Below are 21,197 nucleotides of genomic sequence, written 5' to 3'. Positions count from 1 at the left end.
GACATCAGACAACAGCTGAATATTTGATCAGAAGTAAAAAGAGAAGCACACCAATATCTTAGAACACATACAAACCACTGAATATCAGCAACGTATTAAATGCATACAGTACATTGATCACTGTTCATTATCTTCACCTTTCATTAAGAAATAAGATTACCCATGCGACGTTTCAAACAAATATTATATTTAAGTAAATTCGGCTGCTAAATTCCATTTCAAAATCAAATCCAAGGTAGAAACTTTATTCCAAATATAATCAAGGCAGAATTCAAAGAAAATCTATCAGACAGCTATGTTTCCATATTTTATCGTAATATAAAATTTTGTGGTAAATTTCAGATTGTAAAATCCCTGGAGTTAGTTACCTCGGAACACAAAACATGACAGAGAGAGGTTTCGCGTGTCAAGCGTGGAACAAACAGTATCCCCAGAAACATAACTACGGATCCTATCCTGGAGCCCACGAGAACTTCTGCCGTGATTTTGAATCTGATGAACCATGGTGCTTCACAACGAACAGAAAAGTAGTCTGGGAACGATGCATAGTGCCTTCATGTGGCGTAAATGCCACAGGTTTGTTATATAGTATCATTTAGTATAATGAAAATAGTAACCCTAGTGTCAATTTCCTTCTACACCGCAATGTCGGTAGTTCTAATAACCACCCTTAGATTGTTCACGCCTATCAGTTCTAAAAAGTAATTCATCGTAGATTAAAACCTTGCATTGTTATTTACCAGAATACTATTCACACTGGTTTTATTTTGAAGATCGCTAAATTTCAATTTGGAGACCAAGGTCCAATTGTCGAGTCAGGTCAAACCTAACCATTTACTAATGTTTTAGACGAAGACCGTTCTTTTGAAAAACGTCTGACATTAACACTGAATATCACGGTTGCTTCACATTACACCTTAAAGAGGCGCAATAAAACATATATATCACTGTAACGGCATACATAACTCAAATTCTTCGGCATGTTACATCACACCCGGATCTGTGGATGATTTAACGTAGCGTAAAAATCTTGAATTAGTCGTTTTACAAAATACATACAATGGAATAATCAAACATAAACCAGAAAACGATGTTTAGGAGATTCAAATACACATCCATTGACAATACTTCTTTCAACCATTGTCCGATAAAAAATACATTAAAAGAATGCAAACATCAAGTTTGCATCAGTAGAAAATGCATAAGGCGTTTAATTTTGTGAACGTTTTTCTGCTTGCAGTGAATTCTTCCTCATGTGTCTCTGTCGATGAACTGAATATACCTGAACTAAAGAACGAAATAAGTTGTCGATCCTACTGCAAGTAAGACATATTTTTCGAGGGTAGGCACATTACGTGATCGAATATTTTAAGGAAAGCTATTTCAAGTAAGCCATCAATATAAATCAACTAAAAGAACATGATCAATGTAGAAGAGTTCATAGAAAGGAGCAGTAAATACAGAAACGATGTTAGTCGTGAAAAAGCATTGTATTATGGCTATATATCATAAACTGGATACTAATTTCTGACATCACTCTGTGTCATTCACAAGCAACGCCTGGTACCAGCATATATGATTGCTAACTATTTATTACCATCACTTTATCGTGTTTGCATCTTTATGGTTTTAGCTGGATTAGAACAACTATAAATGACGCAATAGGGAAAGGACATCTACAAAATGGGCGTACCTGCGGAATTCATGAGAAGAGCAATTTAATTCGTCGTAAAGAACACCTTCTTCGCAGGGGAACCTTTACACCGTGGATGTGTATGTATATTCAAGTCTGTGTTATAATCTATATAAATTTGAAGGTATACAATATTTTGAATGTTTTACAAGTGCTTTGATTTTTCTTTTTTATGTTAACGCATTCTTATCAATGCAGGATCCCTTCCCATGTGTATACTAATTTCTAACTATGACACCAAAATTTGCATCACAATAATTTGGTTATAAGAAAGTGATCACGACGTTTTGATGAAAGTATGTGTTATTAGTTGCCATATGATTTTCATCAAATTCACTACACCGGGACATCAATTAATTTCATCCCTACAAAATGAAGATAATTAACAATAATTTATATTTTGCTCAATCGTGAACACACTTATATTTCTAGGAATAATTGTAACAAAATTTAAGAATGTGATACAAAACAGCAATGCTAAGCTTACGCACATTAAATGCATTTAGTCAAAACAACGATTCTCAAATGTATCATTGTGTCGCCGAAATCAATGTCGCTATGAAATTCTTCCTTACTGAGATATGACCCCATATTTATCCATGTAATTCAATAGTTCACTACGAAGCATGTGAAAGATGCAATACCATTGAATGTCAGGTAAATAGAGAGTTAACGTGTAGTCAGATTCACTTTTAAAAAATCCTAGAATCGCTAATATTTGACCGAAAATATCGAACATCACAAAATTTAAGGGGTTTTCCAAAATGATCGATTTTACCCGTTTCAAAGTAAATCGATCGTAATTTCACAAAACGAGAATACATGTATATCTGTAAGATACTTGTTATCTACTTTTTGGTATTATATTACCTCCCTTAAAATATGCATTGTTTTTCTCCTCTCTCTAAGATATTCAAAACCCCAAAATGTAATTAAAATTTGACATTTTGGATCCTATTAAATATATCATTTTAATTAGATTGATGCTTTATTTGTATTGAATATCAAACGGTGTTCATGTCGCTTGTCTAATGTTGTTTTAGTAGTTTCACGGGTAGAGCGTGCGCTGATCGAGGTCTGGGGCGTTGAAGGACAGGACGTGTTATGTAACAAATAGACACATACCCGATACCGTTCTCTAGACAAGGACGTTTTCACAATGTCTAGAAGAGAATACACGCATGTTATTGTAAAGGCAAAAATGTACTGCGTTAGGTATAGCTATACGGACACCTATCTAATACTCTCTTTCGAATTAAAAAAATGACTTTGAGAGAATATTGATTAGAACATGTCCTCACACCACTTGTCCCCTCTAATCTAATATTTTGTATGTTGTGGGTCACGTTTATGGAGACGTGACTGGGCAGAATTGTGTCACATGGTTAAAAATTGTCCTCGCCTCGCACCAATCTGTGATTGATACTGACAGGGATAATCAGTTGTCGTTAAGTTACTTTTGCGGGTAAGGCGTGTGCTGATTGATGTGTTGAAGCAGACAGGAAGTGTTATGTAACAGATGTAACAGATATACACATACCCATGACCGTTTCTTCACAGTCAGCTATGCTAAATAGTACTCTCTCTCTCTCTCTCTCTCTCTCTCTCTCTCTCTCTCTCTCTCTCTCTCTCTCTCAAATTTTATAAAGATTACAATTTGCTGATACAAGGTTTTCCTTTCCCTACTTTTATATAAATTAATGGTATCCATGTTTTGTTTTTAAATATTTGTACAAATACATTGTTATAGAATTAAATTCCTGAAGACAAAAAAACAATTTATGAAACCACCAATATGTGATTGATTCTGACAGGGATAATCAGTTTTCGTGAAGTTACCTTTGCCGTTTTACGGGTAAAGCGTATATATATGAATTTGTATATGGCCATCTTCCCTTATATTGAATGTATGGTTCAATAAAGATGACTTGAGAAGTTTTTGTAAAATGTGTTTTTACAAGCGATGCATGAACATGTATATCGCAATAATATACTTATAGTATTGATGAACAAACGATTGATTTTCAGTTGATGATCAGTATATTTCTTTTACGTTAACGGGAGATAGCTCGCGTTTGTTGATGGCATTAGTCATTTACAGGTGAGACCGCGACGAGGACAGTGCGACCACAGGGGGAGCGCCGGATATGCAGGGTTACCTGAGATATACCGTGGTAGCTCTATCCCGCAGGGGGAGCACGGAAAACACGGTACCCGTGGTGGCCGTACTGTCTTTGCAGATGTAACCTACCATTGGGTCAATGATGCCTAAAACAAATGACGATAACAGACACTTGACAATCTCAACAATTCGACAAACATACCTTTCAAAACATACCAGAATTGGTTGACCGTTATTTGCAGTTTTGAGATCAGCTCTGAATTACTCCATTTATATGACTTATGGCGGATGTGTTCACCCACTCCTCTTGTGTAAATGATGTATTCAGGGAACCGTGCTTGTCCTACTTTCAATTGATCGATGCTAGATATAAAAACGTTTACACATTGTCCAGTGTAATGTGTTGTAGGTCCCCAGGCTCTTGTTCATGAAGCCCCATCAAGAAAACGAAACGAGAAAACAAATTTAACTCAATCAACTATGCAATGCATTCTTCACTCAAACCATTGATTACTGAAAGAGTAATGGCCAATATTAATCTAAAAGTTCCTATGCTCATTTTTAATGGAAGGTATAGTTAAAGGGGATGATAAGTATGATAGCTGGTCATTCACACTTGTAATTAATTACGTTGGGAGATGAATGCATGTGAATATCGGTGCTAAATTGGGGTTTATGTAATAAAGTACGTGAGACAGGTTGTACAGTATTCGAGGACGACATGTTAGATGCATGTCGTTTAATTGGAATTTTCAAACATCATTCTTTTACGTTGGCGAACATCGATAGGTCGTTTCATCTGTTTCAATTATTCAAAACAAAATTGATCCCGTGGCTACCCGGGTTGTAATATGTCCTCAATACCCCGTGCGTGTCATATGAAGCGACTAAATGGAGTGATCCTTCGGATGAGACCACAAAAACAGAGATCCCGCGTTAAAGCATTTGTGGCACAATAAAATTCCCCCTGGTCACGCAGAGAAAAGCACAAACGTTTGTAAAACTTCACCAGCAGCGGCGATGTCTCTATTGAATGCAAGGTGAAGATAACGAACAGTGATCAATCTCATAACTCCTACAAGCAATACAAAATAGATAGTTTGGCAAACACGGACCCCTGGACACACCAGAGGTGGGATCAGGTGCCTAGGAGGAGTAAGCATCCCCTGTTGACCGGTCACACCCGCCGTGAGCCCCATATCCTGATCAGGTAAACGTTCAATACAATAGAAGCAATCAAAATCATCTTTACAACAACAAAAAATATCCGTCCAAGTAAAATTAAATCGTCCGAAAAGCATTTCTTCACCCCGAAGGAAAAACACAATCTGCCCTAAATATTTTTCCACCCAGTTAAATCATAATTAGGCTCAATATAGTTCTCCACTTAGATGAAATGATAATCAGCTTCAAAATAGTATCTGTCAATATTGAATTATAGATCACCCAAATGAAAAATAACAGATATTACAATATGGACAATACAATGGGATCACTGTAGTTGTTATATAAATACTCTTTATATTTTGTATTCTATATGGAAGTCATGAGATTGGTCACTGTTCGTTATCTTCATTTTTTTCATGCTTGAGCAAATGAGTCATATCATATGAAAACTGAAGAGAACGAATAGTGATTAATTTTATAGCTTCCATGGAAAATACAAAACTGGCTATTTGGTTAAACCAGAGGTGGAATCAGGTGCCCAGGGGAGAAAATATCACCTGTTGACCGTTTACACCCGCCGTGGCCCACGCATCCTGGTGAGTTAAATGTAGTAATCTGTTGTCAAAATTAGTGTCATATATAATTTACCGATGTATTTTCAGGTTCGATCTCAATTTTTGACAACAAAGAAGATGGTAAGTTTTATCAAACATGCATGCTGTTTAAAATAGTAAAACAAAACAAGATCGCAATAATCATATCTACGGGGACAAACATGTAGTTTTAAATATATGAGAGCTTTGTTACGACTATTTACTGTATCCCAATGACTGGCATCAATGAAAAGTGAAGACAACGAAATGTGATCAATTTTATAGCTCCTCAGTGGCTTCCAACTATCTATTTTGTATTGTTTATGAGAGTTATGAGATAGATCCCTGTTCGTTATCTTCACCTTTTCAAGTTCCATGTTAATGGGAAAAAATGAAAGAAACAGATACGGTTCACTGGGGATTAATAATCTCGCAAAGAACCTAAACTTAATAATAGGATAAAAACCGATCGCAACTTAGTTGTTTCACGACGATAATCACATTGTATTCATGTGCACTTCGCACCATAAGAGTCACAATGAAAAACTAGGTAGCTCGTGTAGTTCTATGAAAATGGCATAATATTCCATCGTTACTTACCACCGGTATTAAGCGATGAGCTGTATACGTAAACGCGTTCTTGTGAAATGATATATATATATATATATATATATATATATATATATATATATATATTATTTAAAATTACTTCTCATTTTATATATTTTATTCATGAAGATTGAATTGAAACAAAACGGTAAAATATGCAGATTTAGAACTTTGTGTGTTGTTAGCTAGGATACAGTGATCAACCAACACCCTATTATGATATTTCGAAACTTTAAAATCAGAATTTTCTTTGTCAAAGGGAATATATGAGCTGCAGTGTCCTATCATTTCATTTGACAATAAATACGCACCTTTTCCCGTTTGTTGTTTTACTTGTTGCTTAGTATTATGTTGCAGCAAAATCGTTTTCTTTTATTTTTAAATCAGTGTAATATAGCGTAAATATTAGAAAAGAACAAATGCCCATCAATGCCCATCAATGTAATTAAAACTGTAAATTTGTTAAACTTTAGCTAGGATAAACAAACTTTCTTACTGTTCACAGTGGATGTTTTCTTGACATTTCAGAATGCACTATCCCAGAACGTCAATACTCGGACCTTCAGTGGATCAGGGCAGCACTTAGTAAGTAAATAAATGTACTTTATCTTCAATTTCAACCCATAGTAAACAGTTGCATGTATAGTTTCTTAATGTCAGGGGTATGACGAGGTGCCAGAAATGGAGAAAGCGTCCCCTGTTGACCGCTTTTACCCTATATTGTTGAGGTAAACGACATGATGCAGAGAGAAACAATTCAAAACTAAAAATTACCAAAATATTGATATAAAACAAATAGTATTCGATATGTGATAAAATGTACATGCAAATAAGAGCGACATACGACTATAACAATACTGACTTCAAACAAAACCATTGAAAACCCTAGTGACATTAACGTGATTGTCATGCAGAACATGACCCTGCTTACTGAATAAGTTGAGAGGCATCAAAAGAGTGCACAGTTGATAAGAAATATCCGTACACAAACATGGGGAGTTGATGATGGAAAGACTGAACTAATATATTTTATGAAAATAGAAACACTCCAACTATGGTAGAAATTACTCGCTTATGCGGTGACTACAGAACTTGAGGCCTTTTCAGAATGGATAAAAAATATAAGAAGATTATCAATATCCCATACTAGACACATCAGAATAAAAGTGCGCACCAAATATATATCCCAGAGGACGAGATACAAGAATATTACTGTTACCCGGGCAGCACGTAGTGGTTCAAGCAGACAAAGTTTGTAACATTATCTTTGTAAGACTCGCTATTTAGAAGTGTGTATCAATTCTTAAATTCTTGAAAATTCTACGTATACCCAAATCTTAAATTCTTCAATTTTAAACACGTTTAATATTTCACCCAATGGAAAGGGAAAATATGAGTTATCGTACATATACTGGATTCCAAAACGTCTTAAAGCCCCTACAACCGTGACCATTTGCTGATTCTAGTAAACGTTCTACCAATGACATATTTTTGATCCTCGCTGAAATAGTCACTGCAGTGAAGTATAAATGTTAAATGTATTTTGTCATAATGTGAAAGAAGGGATGTAAATGAAACGTCGATTTTCAAGACAAAATCAACGAACATTTATAAAATCTTGAATCAGAAACTTTCCAAACCATCAGTATCAAAACGCATGCCTTTCAAACACTTCACAGGACCAGTCCTCACGATGAATTAAAGACAAAGCTTGTTTTACACCAGGGCCTTCAACTCCACATCTACATATATCAGTGACGTTTTATCTATGAAAACATCTATATTCTTTCATAGTTTTATTCAAAATACCCCAATCAACTTCAACTAAGTAAAGCTTTAGAGTCTTAAACATTTCCTTCATATTTAGATGTTTTATTGAACATAGTTGTTAAAGGCAATCCAACAACTCAACCAGCGGGATGTTTTCTGTTTCTCCATCGTCAACTATGTATCTATATCCCACTATCACCTACACATGGTGTTCACATCAACTATGTATCTATATCCCACTATCACCTACACATGGTGTTCACATCAACTATGTATCTATATCCCTCTATCACCTACACATGGTGTTCACATCTACACATGGTGTTCACATCTACACATGGTGTTCACATTCAACAGGTTCCATGCACAAGAGCTTGTTCTGTATATTTTTATGTTTTTTTTTCAATTGAAACTAGTGATAAATAAGTTGAGATAACATTAATTCCAAAAGCCTTCTTTACAGTTAGCATTTCGCAAGTTTGCAAATTGTATGGTCTTGATAACGTTTTCATCTAAAATTACGACTTTTCACTAGGTTTAATCTTCCCCTACATGTTTCTTACCAATTCTAACACCGCTCTTTGGATACTTATTATTGACTGCGGACTACGGATTTATCCGTTTACCTGATCAAGATATAGGACTCACGACAGGTGTCACCGGTCAACAGGAAATGCTTGCCCACCATAGGCACCAGATCTCAACACTGTTATGCTAAGAGAATCGTGTTTGCCGTACTTTTTTATTTTGTATTCCTTTATACGAAGTATGGGAATGTTCTGTAATAAAAGGAACACCTTTTTCTTAAGTATGTTAACGCAGATTCATTCAGATAGCGGTGTCAATACAACGTTGTATTTCTTCATTTTTCAGTCGTGGTTGGAATATATCTCATGTTGGTGATTGTCATCGTTCTCACAGTCAAAATCCATCGGTAAGATTATTTCGATTGATGCTTGGATGGAGATAATATTTGATAAGATAGTGAATTCAAAATGGTAAAGAACGATTAACAACATTGTTTAACTTAGGATGACGAAAAAGCTAGACGTCGAGATCGTACAGTTGGAAGCACGGGCTCAGCGTGTACTGTTAGAAATAGCTTGCAGGCTGATGCATCGGGAGTTACGACGTGTGTTTCGACGAAGGTTTCGACAAAGGTCGACCAGATACCAATCTATTGCAGAAGATCATTATGAATTGATACCGATAGTGGACGATCCATATGAAGCTCCTCTTCGAAGACCTGCATCGTTATCAGGAACGGGATACCAAGATGTTGCTCCATACGACATATGCAAAAAAGGTTGTTTTTGTAGGTATTGTTTGGACCAAGCTGCTAAGGATACCCAAAACAGCTTCTCAAAGGTAGAGGGGGCACACGGTGCGGTGACTGGATATGAAAGTCTGCAAGGAATTACCAAAGAGGAACCCCTCCTGGACGAAGCTACTTCCAAAAAACAAACGCAGTATTCTCTGCTCAATATCTCGCCTGGCATTTCTTGGAGAGATGACGAAGGAAAAGCATCTACCCTTAATGACCCTTCTCAATCCACACGACGCCGTCATTCTAGAAGAAGAATGCGCCGAAGAAGAATATCCGACATTGACGATCATGATTATGACGGCATTGGTGGTGGCTGGATACCACTGCAGCAGATAAAGCAGACAAACGAAGAAGATGACGAGGATGCAAAATTCATCTCACAATTGTTATCAGATGTGAAAAGAGAACCTATTACTGATGTTTTCCCTGGTTTCAGTCCTTTCCAAATCCCTAAAACATTGCCTAAGTTTAAACGAGAAGAGGAAAAGGAATCCATCCCCCTATCTGAATTTAGCTTCTTGGAAGTAGAAATTCAAAAAGAACCAAATAATGCCACCCCTGTCAAGAAGACTGAACCAGACCAACCCTATTTCGAGACGGAGATATGGAAGCATGATGAAACATATAAACCCATGAAAGAAGCATCTAACGATTTGGTTCATATTTCCGATACAAAAAGGAAGGCAGATGACAAACTTATGACAGCCATAACCGGAGTGTGCATTGCAGAGGTACATTTTGATATTGAAAATTGCGGAGACCAGTCGGATTCATCTGATTACTTACAACCGATATCAGAGAAAGACAACAAGGGGGAAAATTCAAGCGAAACAGAAAGCGGTGTTATCCATGAGTTTTGCATCGCAGAAATGAACTTTGATGTTGACAATATCGAAGGAGACTTAAAGTCAGAGAAAACCAGTAATGAAACAGACACAGAACAAGCTAGTGCTGCCGCAGGATTTTGCTTAGCTGAGGTAAACTTTGATGTTAAAAACATCGAAGGACCTTCTGCATCATCATACTATCTGCAGCCAAATACAGATACAGAGAACAAGGAGGATAAAATGTCGATTGCTTTGTCTACTGGGTTATGTATTGCAGATATTAACTTTGACATTGAAAATACGGAACATGTTTCTGATTCATCAGACTACCTAGAACCAACTGAATTCGGTTTCAGAACGCATATTCTGCAAGGTGAAGAATCGGACAATAAGACATACGAACAATTGCAAAATGTCACTGACACAAAGGTTTCCATTCCAAACTTAGAAGGCTTGAATGAACACTCCATGCAAGATGATGCCAATGATAAGATTTGTTTTGCGGATTTGCACAATTTTCAAGAAATTATGACGGAAATTGAATCTGTGGAAAAATCAGCATCATGGATTCGAGATTCCTCAGCCAACGAATACGAGAAATTGGGAAAGTCTACAGAGATCGATATTGACGTTCCAGAGGAAGATCAAACGACAGAGACACCAACGCCGTTTACTGATTTCGGACCCGATGTTTGCTTCGCAGAACTGCAAAATTTTGAGCAACTGCTGATTGAATCTGAGGCGGTGGAGCAGGCACCCTCAGACGATTCACATGGAAGTCATTACGACGAAATCAAGATTAATGTGGAGATAAACCATGGCGATGGATCTGCCCGTATCTCTAAATGATCACAGGTAAATATCACCCGCGTTCGATTTGTGACAAGCAGCTGTTCCTTGGTTTTTTTACGTTGAGTTTACTCTCTAAGAATTATAAGATGATTTCTTGACTTTCTACCAGACTTTGTGATATACAGTGAAGCACGCAAAATTTGAAACTCAAAGAACCATAATAATTTCTTATACAGATACCCATATCACACCTTAGTATAAGAAGAACTACTTGAAGACTTGTTACAAATGGGTTCACTTAAAGACTTGGTATACAGAGAACCAGCTAAGACTTGGTATACAGAGTACCAACTAAGACTTGGTATACAGAGAACCAGCTAAGACTTGGTATACAAAAATAAACGTCAGCTTTGTACATAGGCTAAGTAATTGAATATACAAATGTATCTTGCTTAATGGGGATTCTATATAATTCTTTTTTTAATATTGTATGTGTTGTCTTTTTGGTAGTCAATGACACTTTACTGTGTACGTTTTAATATTGTATGTCTTGTCTTTTTGGTAGTCAATGACATTTTACTATGTGTGTTTAATGGAAACAGGTACGTATACACATCCTGCATGGTTCCTTTTTTTAACAATTGATGTTTTCGTTTACAAAATGCCTTATTTTGATCACTGTTCGTTATTTTCACCCTTCATTATTGTCACGGTATTGATTTCGAATCACTATGGATATCTTTTTTAAAAAAACATTATCAGATAAACTAAAATAACTAAAGTCGTATGTTAATTTCATTTTTATATGTACTCGTACATTGAGTTTTCTCTGCCAAGATCAGAATGTCCGACTTTTTAGAGTAAATACGCTTTTGAAGACACAATTGTACAATTTTATCGACAAATATATATTCCTTTTGTAGACTGTGCACATATAATGTTTGCTTGATTATATTGATTTCATTTTTGTTTGTTTATATGAAACTAAATATGCTTCATATAGTATACTCCGAATATATTGAAATTCAGGGAGGGGGGGGGGGGGGCGAACTGAGTTATTCATTAAATCCAAAGTTCAATACATCTGATGCTGATCAATAGAAACATTGCTACTGGAGACGTAATTTTACTTCGATATCACAGGTAGTACAAAACAAGCAACTTCAACATAAGTGGAGTAGACTGTGGATATATTCTTGTCCACCAATCAGAGTAAGTTCGGGATATCGTGAAGCCTTTACCGGGACATTTGCATCGTTGCTATGGATTGCCTTCATAACAAAAAGTATTTACTCAAGCTGGGAATTATTCGAACATTAGATATTTTTACGTTGCCTAGGACCATGTTCTCTCCATTTATCTGGGATAACATTGATTGTTATCATACTGGCATTCTCTTCAAGAAATACACTCAATATCCCCAAAAACATTACTTTTGTGAACGTTTTAACTTGATCTTTGTCTTGGAACTTTTGCGATAGCATAATCTACTGTATTCCATCAATCTAACTATTCATTATATTTTTATTTAAAAAATTGTTTTTCAACATCACCTGCTTTCATTATCTACACTTTGATGTTCATGTATCTGTGCTATTTGTCGGTATATATATGTTTTTCCTATTTAGCGATATTTAATAGATTCAATGTTTTCTACCCCAGGATCCCTGTATTTAAAAGAAGGGTTTTTGAGTTTTACGGAGGGATTTATAGGAAAAGTTATTGAAATGTTTCGTCTTAAGAACAAGAGAAAATGATAATCCAAACATCGTTATAAACGATTAATTCCAGAATATCCACATCATGTCAGCTTGGATCATAGTAATGTCACAAAAATTGATAATTATCGAGAATCAATGTTTGACATAAAGCGCAGCTCATTCTAATAATGTGGACCATGGATACATCACAATGTATTTCAAATTCATTCTACAAATAATATATATTAGTATCATTATTATTATTATTATTATTAGTATTAGTATTATTATAGTATCATAGGTATAAATAGTATGTTATTTTTGCATGCGTTTTATTGTTAATATTACCATAGCTATTTTGCTATTATTCTTTTTTCATCATTGTTATGATTATTACGTTTTATTACCATTGTCAATGCTATTAGCATTCCTATCATTAACAATAATAAAAAAAAATGTATGTGTTATTTCAATTATTTCCGTATGTCTTCTTATTTCAATGATATTGATGTTAGGATTCTATGTTTATTTTTTTCCTTGCAATATTTTATTAGTATTATTATTATTGAATTGTTTTGTGTTGGGTTTTTTTTTACTAGAAAAATGTCGAATATTTAGCATCTTATATTCAATAAAAGCTTGTCAACGACTGAATTATTTCATTTTAATGCCATATTCTAGAGAAAAAAGCAGATTCCCCCTGCCTAGTTACTCCTCGCAGAATGTTCCAACCGCGGCACTAATTGGTTTATTAATTTCAATGATCATCTGCAATTACCAGTCAGCTAAGACATGGAGTTCTAAGCTAAACGAGAATTGTGATCAAAATGCTGTTCATCTAATGGACGATAACTTAGGAGGTAAATAGAAAATCAAAGCGTAATTCCTAGAATAATCTCGACAGTTCTGTTCGAGCAGTTTGAAGATAGTGAAATTATCATTATCAACCCACGAAAATCAGTGTTGAATGAGGCAAAGTCAGGTTAACATTTTTTTTCTGTCGGATGACAATTACCAATATCACCCTTGTTTGGCTACTTGTTATATTACACTGAATGAACAAACAATGAACAATTTGTGGAAGTACATCATTAACTATTTTTTGACAAACTTTAAGCGAAACGTTCAATGTTTTGGTGGTCAACCATACACGTATCAATTCTGTACAGTCAACATGTGTGTATGGCAGGTGAAGATAACGAACAGTGATCAATATCATAGCTCCTATAAGCAAAACAAAATTGATAGTTGGGTAAACACGGACCCCTGGACACACCAGAGGTGGGATCAGGTGTCAAAGAGGAGTAAGCATCTCCTGTCGATCGGTCAAATCGGCCTTGAACCCTATATCCAGATCAGGTAAACGGAGTTGTCAAAATCAGTGTACCAAGAACGGCCTAACAATCTGTATGTAATATACCGCACCAACAGTTTCCAGGAGTTTTCACGCATTGCTCTGATCAACTAAAGGGATCATTATAGGAAAGAAAATGTTCAATTTCATCGGGACATCGGGGCGATTTGCATAACTACATGCCGTACAGAAAGCGTTTCTGCTGCCTTAACGATGCAGTTAACCTTGCAAGATGAACCTTTTCAATAAAAGCCGAGATGGGCGTACGAGATATAGGCATCCGATGTACCAAATGAGGCCAAATGCACACACCCAAGGCCTATGTGTAAGGAAGTACATACGAAGAAAGCAGAAACAGCTCTTTGAGACCATCTAATTGTTTTTAAGGAAGCAGATAAGAATAAAGGAAGGAGAAAGAAAGAGAGCTCTCTTATAACACCCGCTCATGGAAAGGACCTGGCTCTAGATTTCAGACTGGTACAGTACATACATTCCAAGCATGTACTAATAGTTGGTTTTTTATATTTTGTTACCCTGAATCGATCCCTTGATTGGCACCGCCTGTAAAACTAATGCTTTGAAGACAATAGTTAAATGAAAAATTTATACACAACCATCCAAAATATCCCTGACATAAGATAAATAGAATAAGTGTATTGTGTATCACAATTATCTTCGTATGTTGTTTTTAAAAGAAATTATTCAAATAGTGTAATGGTATATCAAAATCCATTCAGACATCCTAAGTCTTAGTCGTTATTTACTAGTATTTAATATTTGAAATAATGAAGTTGGAAAAAAAATAACGTTTTTTTTTAAATTTTAAATTCCGAATCTAAATAAACTGAAAAATTAAATTGCTTTTATTTATACAGTGCATCTATTTTACTTTCCAGGTATTTTAATTCTGTTTTTTTCGTGGACTTTTAAAACAACAGAAACCCAATGAAATCATATATGATATGATATATAGATATAGCCAAGAACGTTGCATTCTTTTAAGGGGCATATCCCAGCTGGAAAAGAAGTTGACTTCACAATTGTCCGAAAGTTCTTATCTAGCAAAATTGGAGAAACAAAATCAAAGCTCTAAATCCTATATGTTTAGAGTAAGGGACAAGTGCTGGCCCTTTATGTTTAGAGTAAGGGGACAAGTGCTGATCCTTTATGTTTAGAGTAAGGGGACAAGTGCTGATCCTTTATGTTTAGAGTAAGGGGACAAGTGCTGATCCTTTATGTTTAGAGTAAGGGGACAAGTGCTGATCCTTTATGTTTAGAGTAAGGGGACAAGTGATGATGCTTTATGTTTAGAGTAAGGGGACAACTGTTGGTCCTTTATGTTTAGAGTAAGGGAACAAGTGTTGGTCCTTTATGTTTAAAGTAAGGGGACAAGTGCTGATCCTTTATGTTTAGAGTAAGGGGACAAGTACTGGTCCTTTACCTCGATTGTTCGGTTAATGCTATAGGCACGTTTCGAGTTCATCCGAAACACCCGGAATTTTTTGCATTTAGCCACGCCAATCACGTGACATGAGCAAAAATGTTCAGCAGGGGTACTCCCGGTTGATACTCTGGTAACAAATTTGTCTTTAACAAAATATGCATTTTGTGGCACGAAAAGTTGCAATTCAGATAATGGAAAGAAAGGGGTGTATATCTACTTTGGATTATGTTAAAGTTCACCCTTTCCCAACCCTGGAAAAAAATGTCCACGCAGAGGAAACGATGGTGTCATTTGTTTAGAAAACCACGAAAAGCAGAACAGTGCAGAAAATTAGAACGATTACTACATTCCGTAAAAGCTGATCCAACACAGAAGCATCCCTGTTCTAGCCATTTCACCATATGAAAGGCGAAGATAACAAACAGTGATCCAAGTTTTAACAAAACCAAGAGGTTTGTACTGCCCTTTACAAATAGATACTGCCGACATTAAAATAGGCCTAGTTGATACCCTCATCCACACAGATTTAAATAATGTATGCATTTTACAATGGTGATCATGTGGCATTAAATGGATAGTAGATTATCATATATCAGAGAATTTGCACTTCGAACTCATGGTTTAGGCTCATAGGCAATTTCCGGGGGGGGATATAATTATAATATTGGGGGATATATTCTTACAGATATAGATTAGGATTTGCAATAATCATTCATCCAAGCTCCATACAGATAGTTCATTTACTTCCAAATAAATTTCAATTCAAATCAAAGAACTCTCATTTATCTTTGCTCCAACTCGACCAAGAAGTGTGCTTTGTAGACATCAGAAATTACATGTACATGTATGTACACTTCCACTCATATTTATGTGCTCTCCCACTTCTCATTTAGAAAGAAAAATGAGCATGATTTTCTTTCTTCATAATCTATTCAACATCTATACACAGGTTGATGACAATGACTGAACTCCTTATGTTGACTGGAATTATTGACTGGTATGCAGTAAAACAGTTGAAGGAAACTTCAACTATTAATTCATTTCAGTCTGGTAAGAATCAATATCCAGTTGTGTATTATACATCTGCAATTCTTTTCTTTTGCTGCTTCAAATCTTGTGTATTTGAAATTTTAATTCTGATAGTGTGGTATTATTATAGGTAGTCTGGCAGTATTATAGATAATCTGGCAGTAATGGCATGACATCATGAGAGCTGATCGACGTGGTTAATGATGTACAGAGACACTGTCTGAAGACCTCGAGGGAAAGGCAAGGAAAATGGATGATCCACTTCCTATATCCCTGTAAAAAAGAGGAAGGATACCACAATATTGACGATAGCTTATTGTCAATTCAAGAAGCAAAGTTGTGAACATGCAAAAATAATAATTAATGTATTTGTTAGAAAATTATCATTAACTGCATATATATTTCTTGAACTTATTCAGGAAAACATCAACAGGGGATGCTTACTCCTCCTAGACACCTGATCCCACCTCTGGTGAGTCCAGGGGTCCGTGTTTGCCCAACTATCTATTTTGTATTGCTTATAGGAGTTATGATATTGATCACTGTTCGTTATCTTCACCTTGCATGTAATCATTCATATTAAAACTGAATCTATGAATTTTCACAACTTTTATCAATAAAGTTTACTATATTTATTTTACATGTATCTAATTTCCTTAATACATTGCACTCATGGGAATTTGCTTGCATTCAATGTTCTGACATGAATCCGAAAATGTGCATATTTCATCACAAGAGCCCACCTGTGCACTAAGCATGTGTCATGTATAACGCAGACTCAAACAAGATCTACCAACATAATATTTGAGGGAACACAAATGGTCTTATATACTCTTTTTTTTTCTATCTGCAATATATGGCATTAAACAGCATTAATTTTTTTTTCAAGTTTCTTAATATGTACAAATCATTTAACTTTTCCTAAACTTTTGATACATATAATGGAGTTTCTCTGTACTGTTAAATCTATGTGCACAGAATGGAAATGATGTCACTAACTGGAATATACCTTACTCATGAGCAGATATATTTTGTTCAATGATAACAATTTGAGCAATGATCACAAATACTCATGACATTGGAATTATGAAAAGTCAATGAAATGCACATTCATACTAAAAATTATTTTTATTAAATGAGTCACTTATAAATTAAAGACTTGTGACGCAAGTATTAGTTGATAAATAATAATTTTCAAATACCAATGCTTAAATTAGTGAGGATATCATTTCTAACTTAGTAGATATGATTAAATTATTCTCAACCATATAACATTTTTCTTTTGTCTTGGTCATTTTTGGTCGCATATATCGCACTCTGTTGTGTCTTTGATGAGTATGATGCTCATTTATGTAGAACTATTCCATAGCTTTGACATAATCAGCATGGTCAGTCATTCACAAATGATACCACTGCCCTGTCCATAGTTTAATAGCAAACCATTCAGACCAAAGCAGGTCATATATGTACACCATCACAACACCTCCAAGATATATATCTGGTTTTACAAGCATGCATGTATAGAACAAAACATTTTAAGTTCAAAATTGCTTCACTTATTTTGTGAAATTTTTAGGTACATGAGCAGCTTCAGTACAATCTCTATATTAAGTTATAGAGCTTGATTTAGCTATTTCAAATCTTTTATGAAATTAACATTGAAAAGTGTAAAAATCCAATTTCAGTGAATGATAAAATTCCACCCATGTACATGCTGTACTTGCAAAACAATTTTAAAGAAATAATATAGTATAAACTACATTCATCAGAAATATAAATTTGATTCACAAATGTTACTTTTCAAAAATGTATCACTACACCTTAGAAAGAGTTTCTCAAATCATCATGAAATTATTTAATTATGAATGAGGATAAACAAAATAATGGATATCAGGCAATCTGAGTTTACATAGTGTAATATCTGTGGAAACGAGGGGTTTATTTGTATTTGGTTTCTTTTACATCATATATGAAAAAATTATTGTTTCTTTATAAAATTGTTACAGAAATTCAAAATCAGTAAAATTCAAAAGGTTTTCCACAAATTATGACATTGTTATATTTGTTTTAGACAAAATAAAACAAAAAGCTGTCCGGGTCTAGTTTTGCACTCAGAAATATGCAACGAAATATTTGTGAGACTTTACATCCGCACTAGGAATGAACGAATATATTGTATAAATATCATAACCCCTCATTTCCACAGAAGTCAGTAATAGGCACGATGTCGACTTTATGAATCACATTAAGACATTGTGTTTTGTTTAATCATATACAACGTTCTACAAAAAAATAGTAACTATTTTGATTTACCTATTTGGTAGGTTTCACCGAGTCTAATACGTTCTTTCCATCTCCCACTATGCCTACTACTGTATTAGATAGGGCCTAGGGTTCCTAGACAGTAGACAGTTAGGCCGTCTGCATAGATCTGCAAGTTGCACTGCAACATCGTCGTCTTGTCTAAGTCTTCCGTTGAATTTGAACAATGGTAGCTTATCAAACGTTAACAACCAAGTGCGTACCCCCATACATCCCAAACTAATACATTTAATACGCGAAGTGTTGGTGAACAACGATAAACCGGAAGTAACCCTGCTGAACATTTTTGAAGCGGCGTGACTAAACACAGAATAAAAACCTTCCGAAGGAACTCGAACTACGGCTATTATATATCCACTACAATTTATTACTTTTATTCGAAAATAGCTCGGAAATCAACCTATAGATTGGAAATTAAAAATGATCTACGTTGTTTGTAATACTATCGAAAAAAGAATGATGTCGAAAAATGTATGATGCTAGTCCGCACCTCCATCACCCAATGCTAGGTAACTACAATGTATGTCAAGTTGTGCAATGTATTAAAGTTGATATGCATAAAAATATTGACAAATTATTTAACCATAAGTAAACAAACCCGAATACCAACCCAAATTGTGACAGAAAATTTGCATTAGATACGGATTCAATATACATGTACATGTAATACGCATTGTCTAGTGTGAAACGATAAGAAATCTAAATGATGTAGGTTCAGATCAAGGTTTGAGTGAACCAGAGGTTCAAATTGTTGATATCATTATTAGTATTGTGTTTTTCCTATTATCTGCATGGAATTTGATAGGTTTGCTACCAAAAACAACACTCTTTAAAAAAAAGATTATAAACAAATTGCCAACGGTTATTGCTAATGCTGGGATATGATGAAAAGTCTGACAAGAAAACAATCACATAGTTTTCATCAACAACTCCTTCTCCCTTAAAGCTAAATTTACTGAATGTTATGTGGGTTAGAATAAACCCTTGATATAGTAACTCAACTGATGACAAACGGGATAATTTCAGCTTCTCCATCGTCAACTTCCCATATTTATGTAGCAATATTCCGTTATCACCTGCATATGATAGTTATATATCTCAACTGATTTGATTTGTAAGAGCTCGCTCTTAGTCAGTTTTTAAATCGAGATAAGCTACTGCCAAACAAGTTGATGATACAGGGATTTCAACAGTCCCGATTGAAGTCAGAAATTCGCAAATGCTATGGTAGTTATAACGATCTAGTTCATCAATACAACCTACCATTGGATCAAACGCTGTCTGACGAGTTTCATACCGATTGTTAAGCCGTTCTTGGCACACTGATTTTGACTGCGAATAACTCCGTTTACCTGATCAGGATATGGGGCTTACGGCGGGTATGACCGTTTGACAGGGGATGCTTACTCTTCTTTGGCACCTGATCCCACATCTGGTGTGTCAAGTGGTCCGTCTTTGCCCAACAATATATTTGTATTGCTTATAGGAGTTATGAGATTGAGCAATGTTCGTTATCTTCACCTTGCATAGTACAGCAAAATTTACTAACAAAAGACAATTAAACAATTAATGCCATTTATTTACAATAGATAATTAAAAGAAAATTGTAACAATAGCAAAATACTAACTTAAGGTAGATGAACAATAAATGCAAACAGAATATACACATACAAAAATAGTAGTTCCAAAATTCTAATTCCCAGTATAATAAAAAAAAATCAAAATGCATAAAAAAAAAATGGCTTACCAAAGTTATTTTTTTTAATCATTAGAATTCCAGTGTATCTGTTAACAGCTGTGAAGGAGAAACTTCAAACTTACTGTGCGAATACATATGCCAGAAGAGGTGTTAATCAAATGTGGATTCTAAAAAATTCTAAAGAACTTTTAGTAAACTTGAAATCGCAGAATTTTTCCCAAATCAATAGCATTAAAACCTATGACTTTTCAACACTATACCCGACCATTCCTCACGATAAATTAAAGACTAGACTTTTTGACATCATAGACAGTTGCTTCTTCAACAAAAACAGAAAACGGAAATATTCATATCTAGTGATCAGTCATTCAAAAACTTACTTTGTTAAACACCACTCTGATTCCATGCACAAGTACTCTGAAGTTGAAATAAAAAATATGTTAGAGTTCCTCATTGACAATATCTTCGTGGTCTTTGGTGATCAGGTCTTCCAACAGTCTGTTGGAATTCCCATGAGTATGAATTGTGCTCCTTTGATAGCTGCCTGTTTATATATTCATGTGAAGCAGAATTTATTCAAAAACTTCTACGTGAGAAGAAAAAATCTCTCGCTGTAACTTTCAATTCGACTTTTAGATATATCGATGACGTTTTGTCTATTAACAATGATAGCTTTCATTGATATGTCGATTTGATATATCCCTGTGAGTTCCAAATAAAAGACATCATAGAGTCGTCCATTTCTGCTT

At 35.0% G+C, this 21,197-nt stretch overlaps 1 protein-coding gene across 1 annotated transcript; it reads left to right on the top strand.

Moving 5' to 3' along the window:
* The first annotated feature begins 9,383 nt into the window (after nucleotides 1-9,383).
* On the top strand, nucleotides 9,384-11,895 carry LOC125663428 (uncharacterized). Its single transcript, XM_048895713.2, has 2 exons — nucleotides 9,384-10,963; nucleotides 11,137-11,895. Exon 1 carries the CDS (start codon nucleotides 9,536-9,538, stop codon nucleotides 10,955-10,957), a length of 1,422 nt encoding a protein of 473 aa, XP_048751670.2. The 5' UTR covers nucleotides 9,384-9,535; the 3' UTR covers nucleotides 10,958-10,963; nucleotides 11,137-11,895.
* Nucleotides 11,896-21,197: the final 9,302 nt, after the last annotated feature.

This window comes from Ostrea edulis, chromosome 8, assembly GCF_947568905.1.
Source record: "Ostrea edulis chromosome 8, xbOstEdul1.1, whole genome shotgun sequence".
Classification (NCBI taxonomy): Eukaryota; Metazoa; Mollusca; class Bivalvia; order Ostreida; family Ostreidae; genus Ostrea; species Ostrea edulis.
This window is presented reverse-complemented; position numbering and strand designations above follow the sequence as displayed.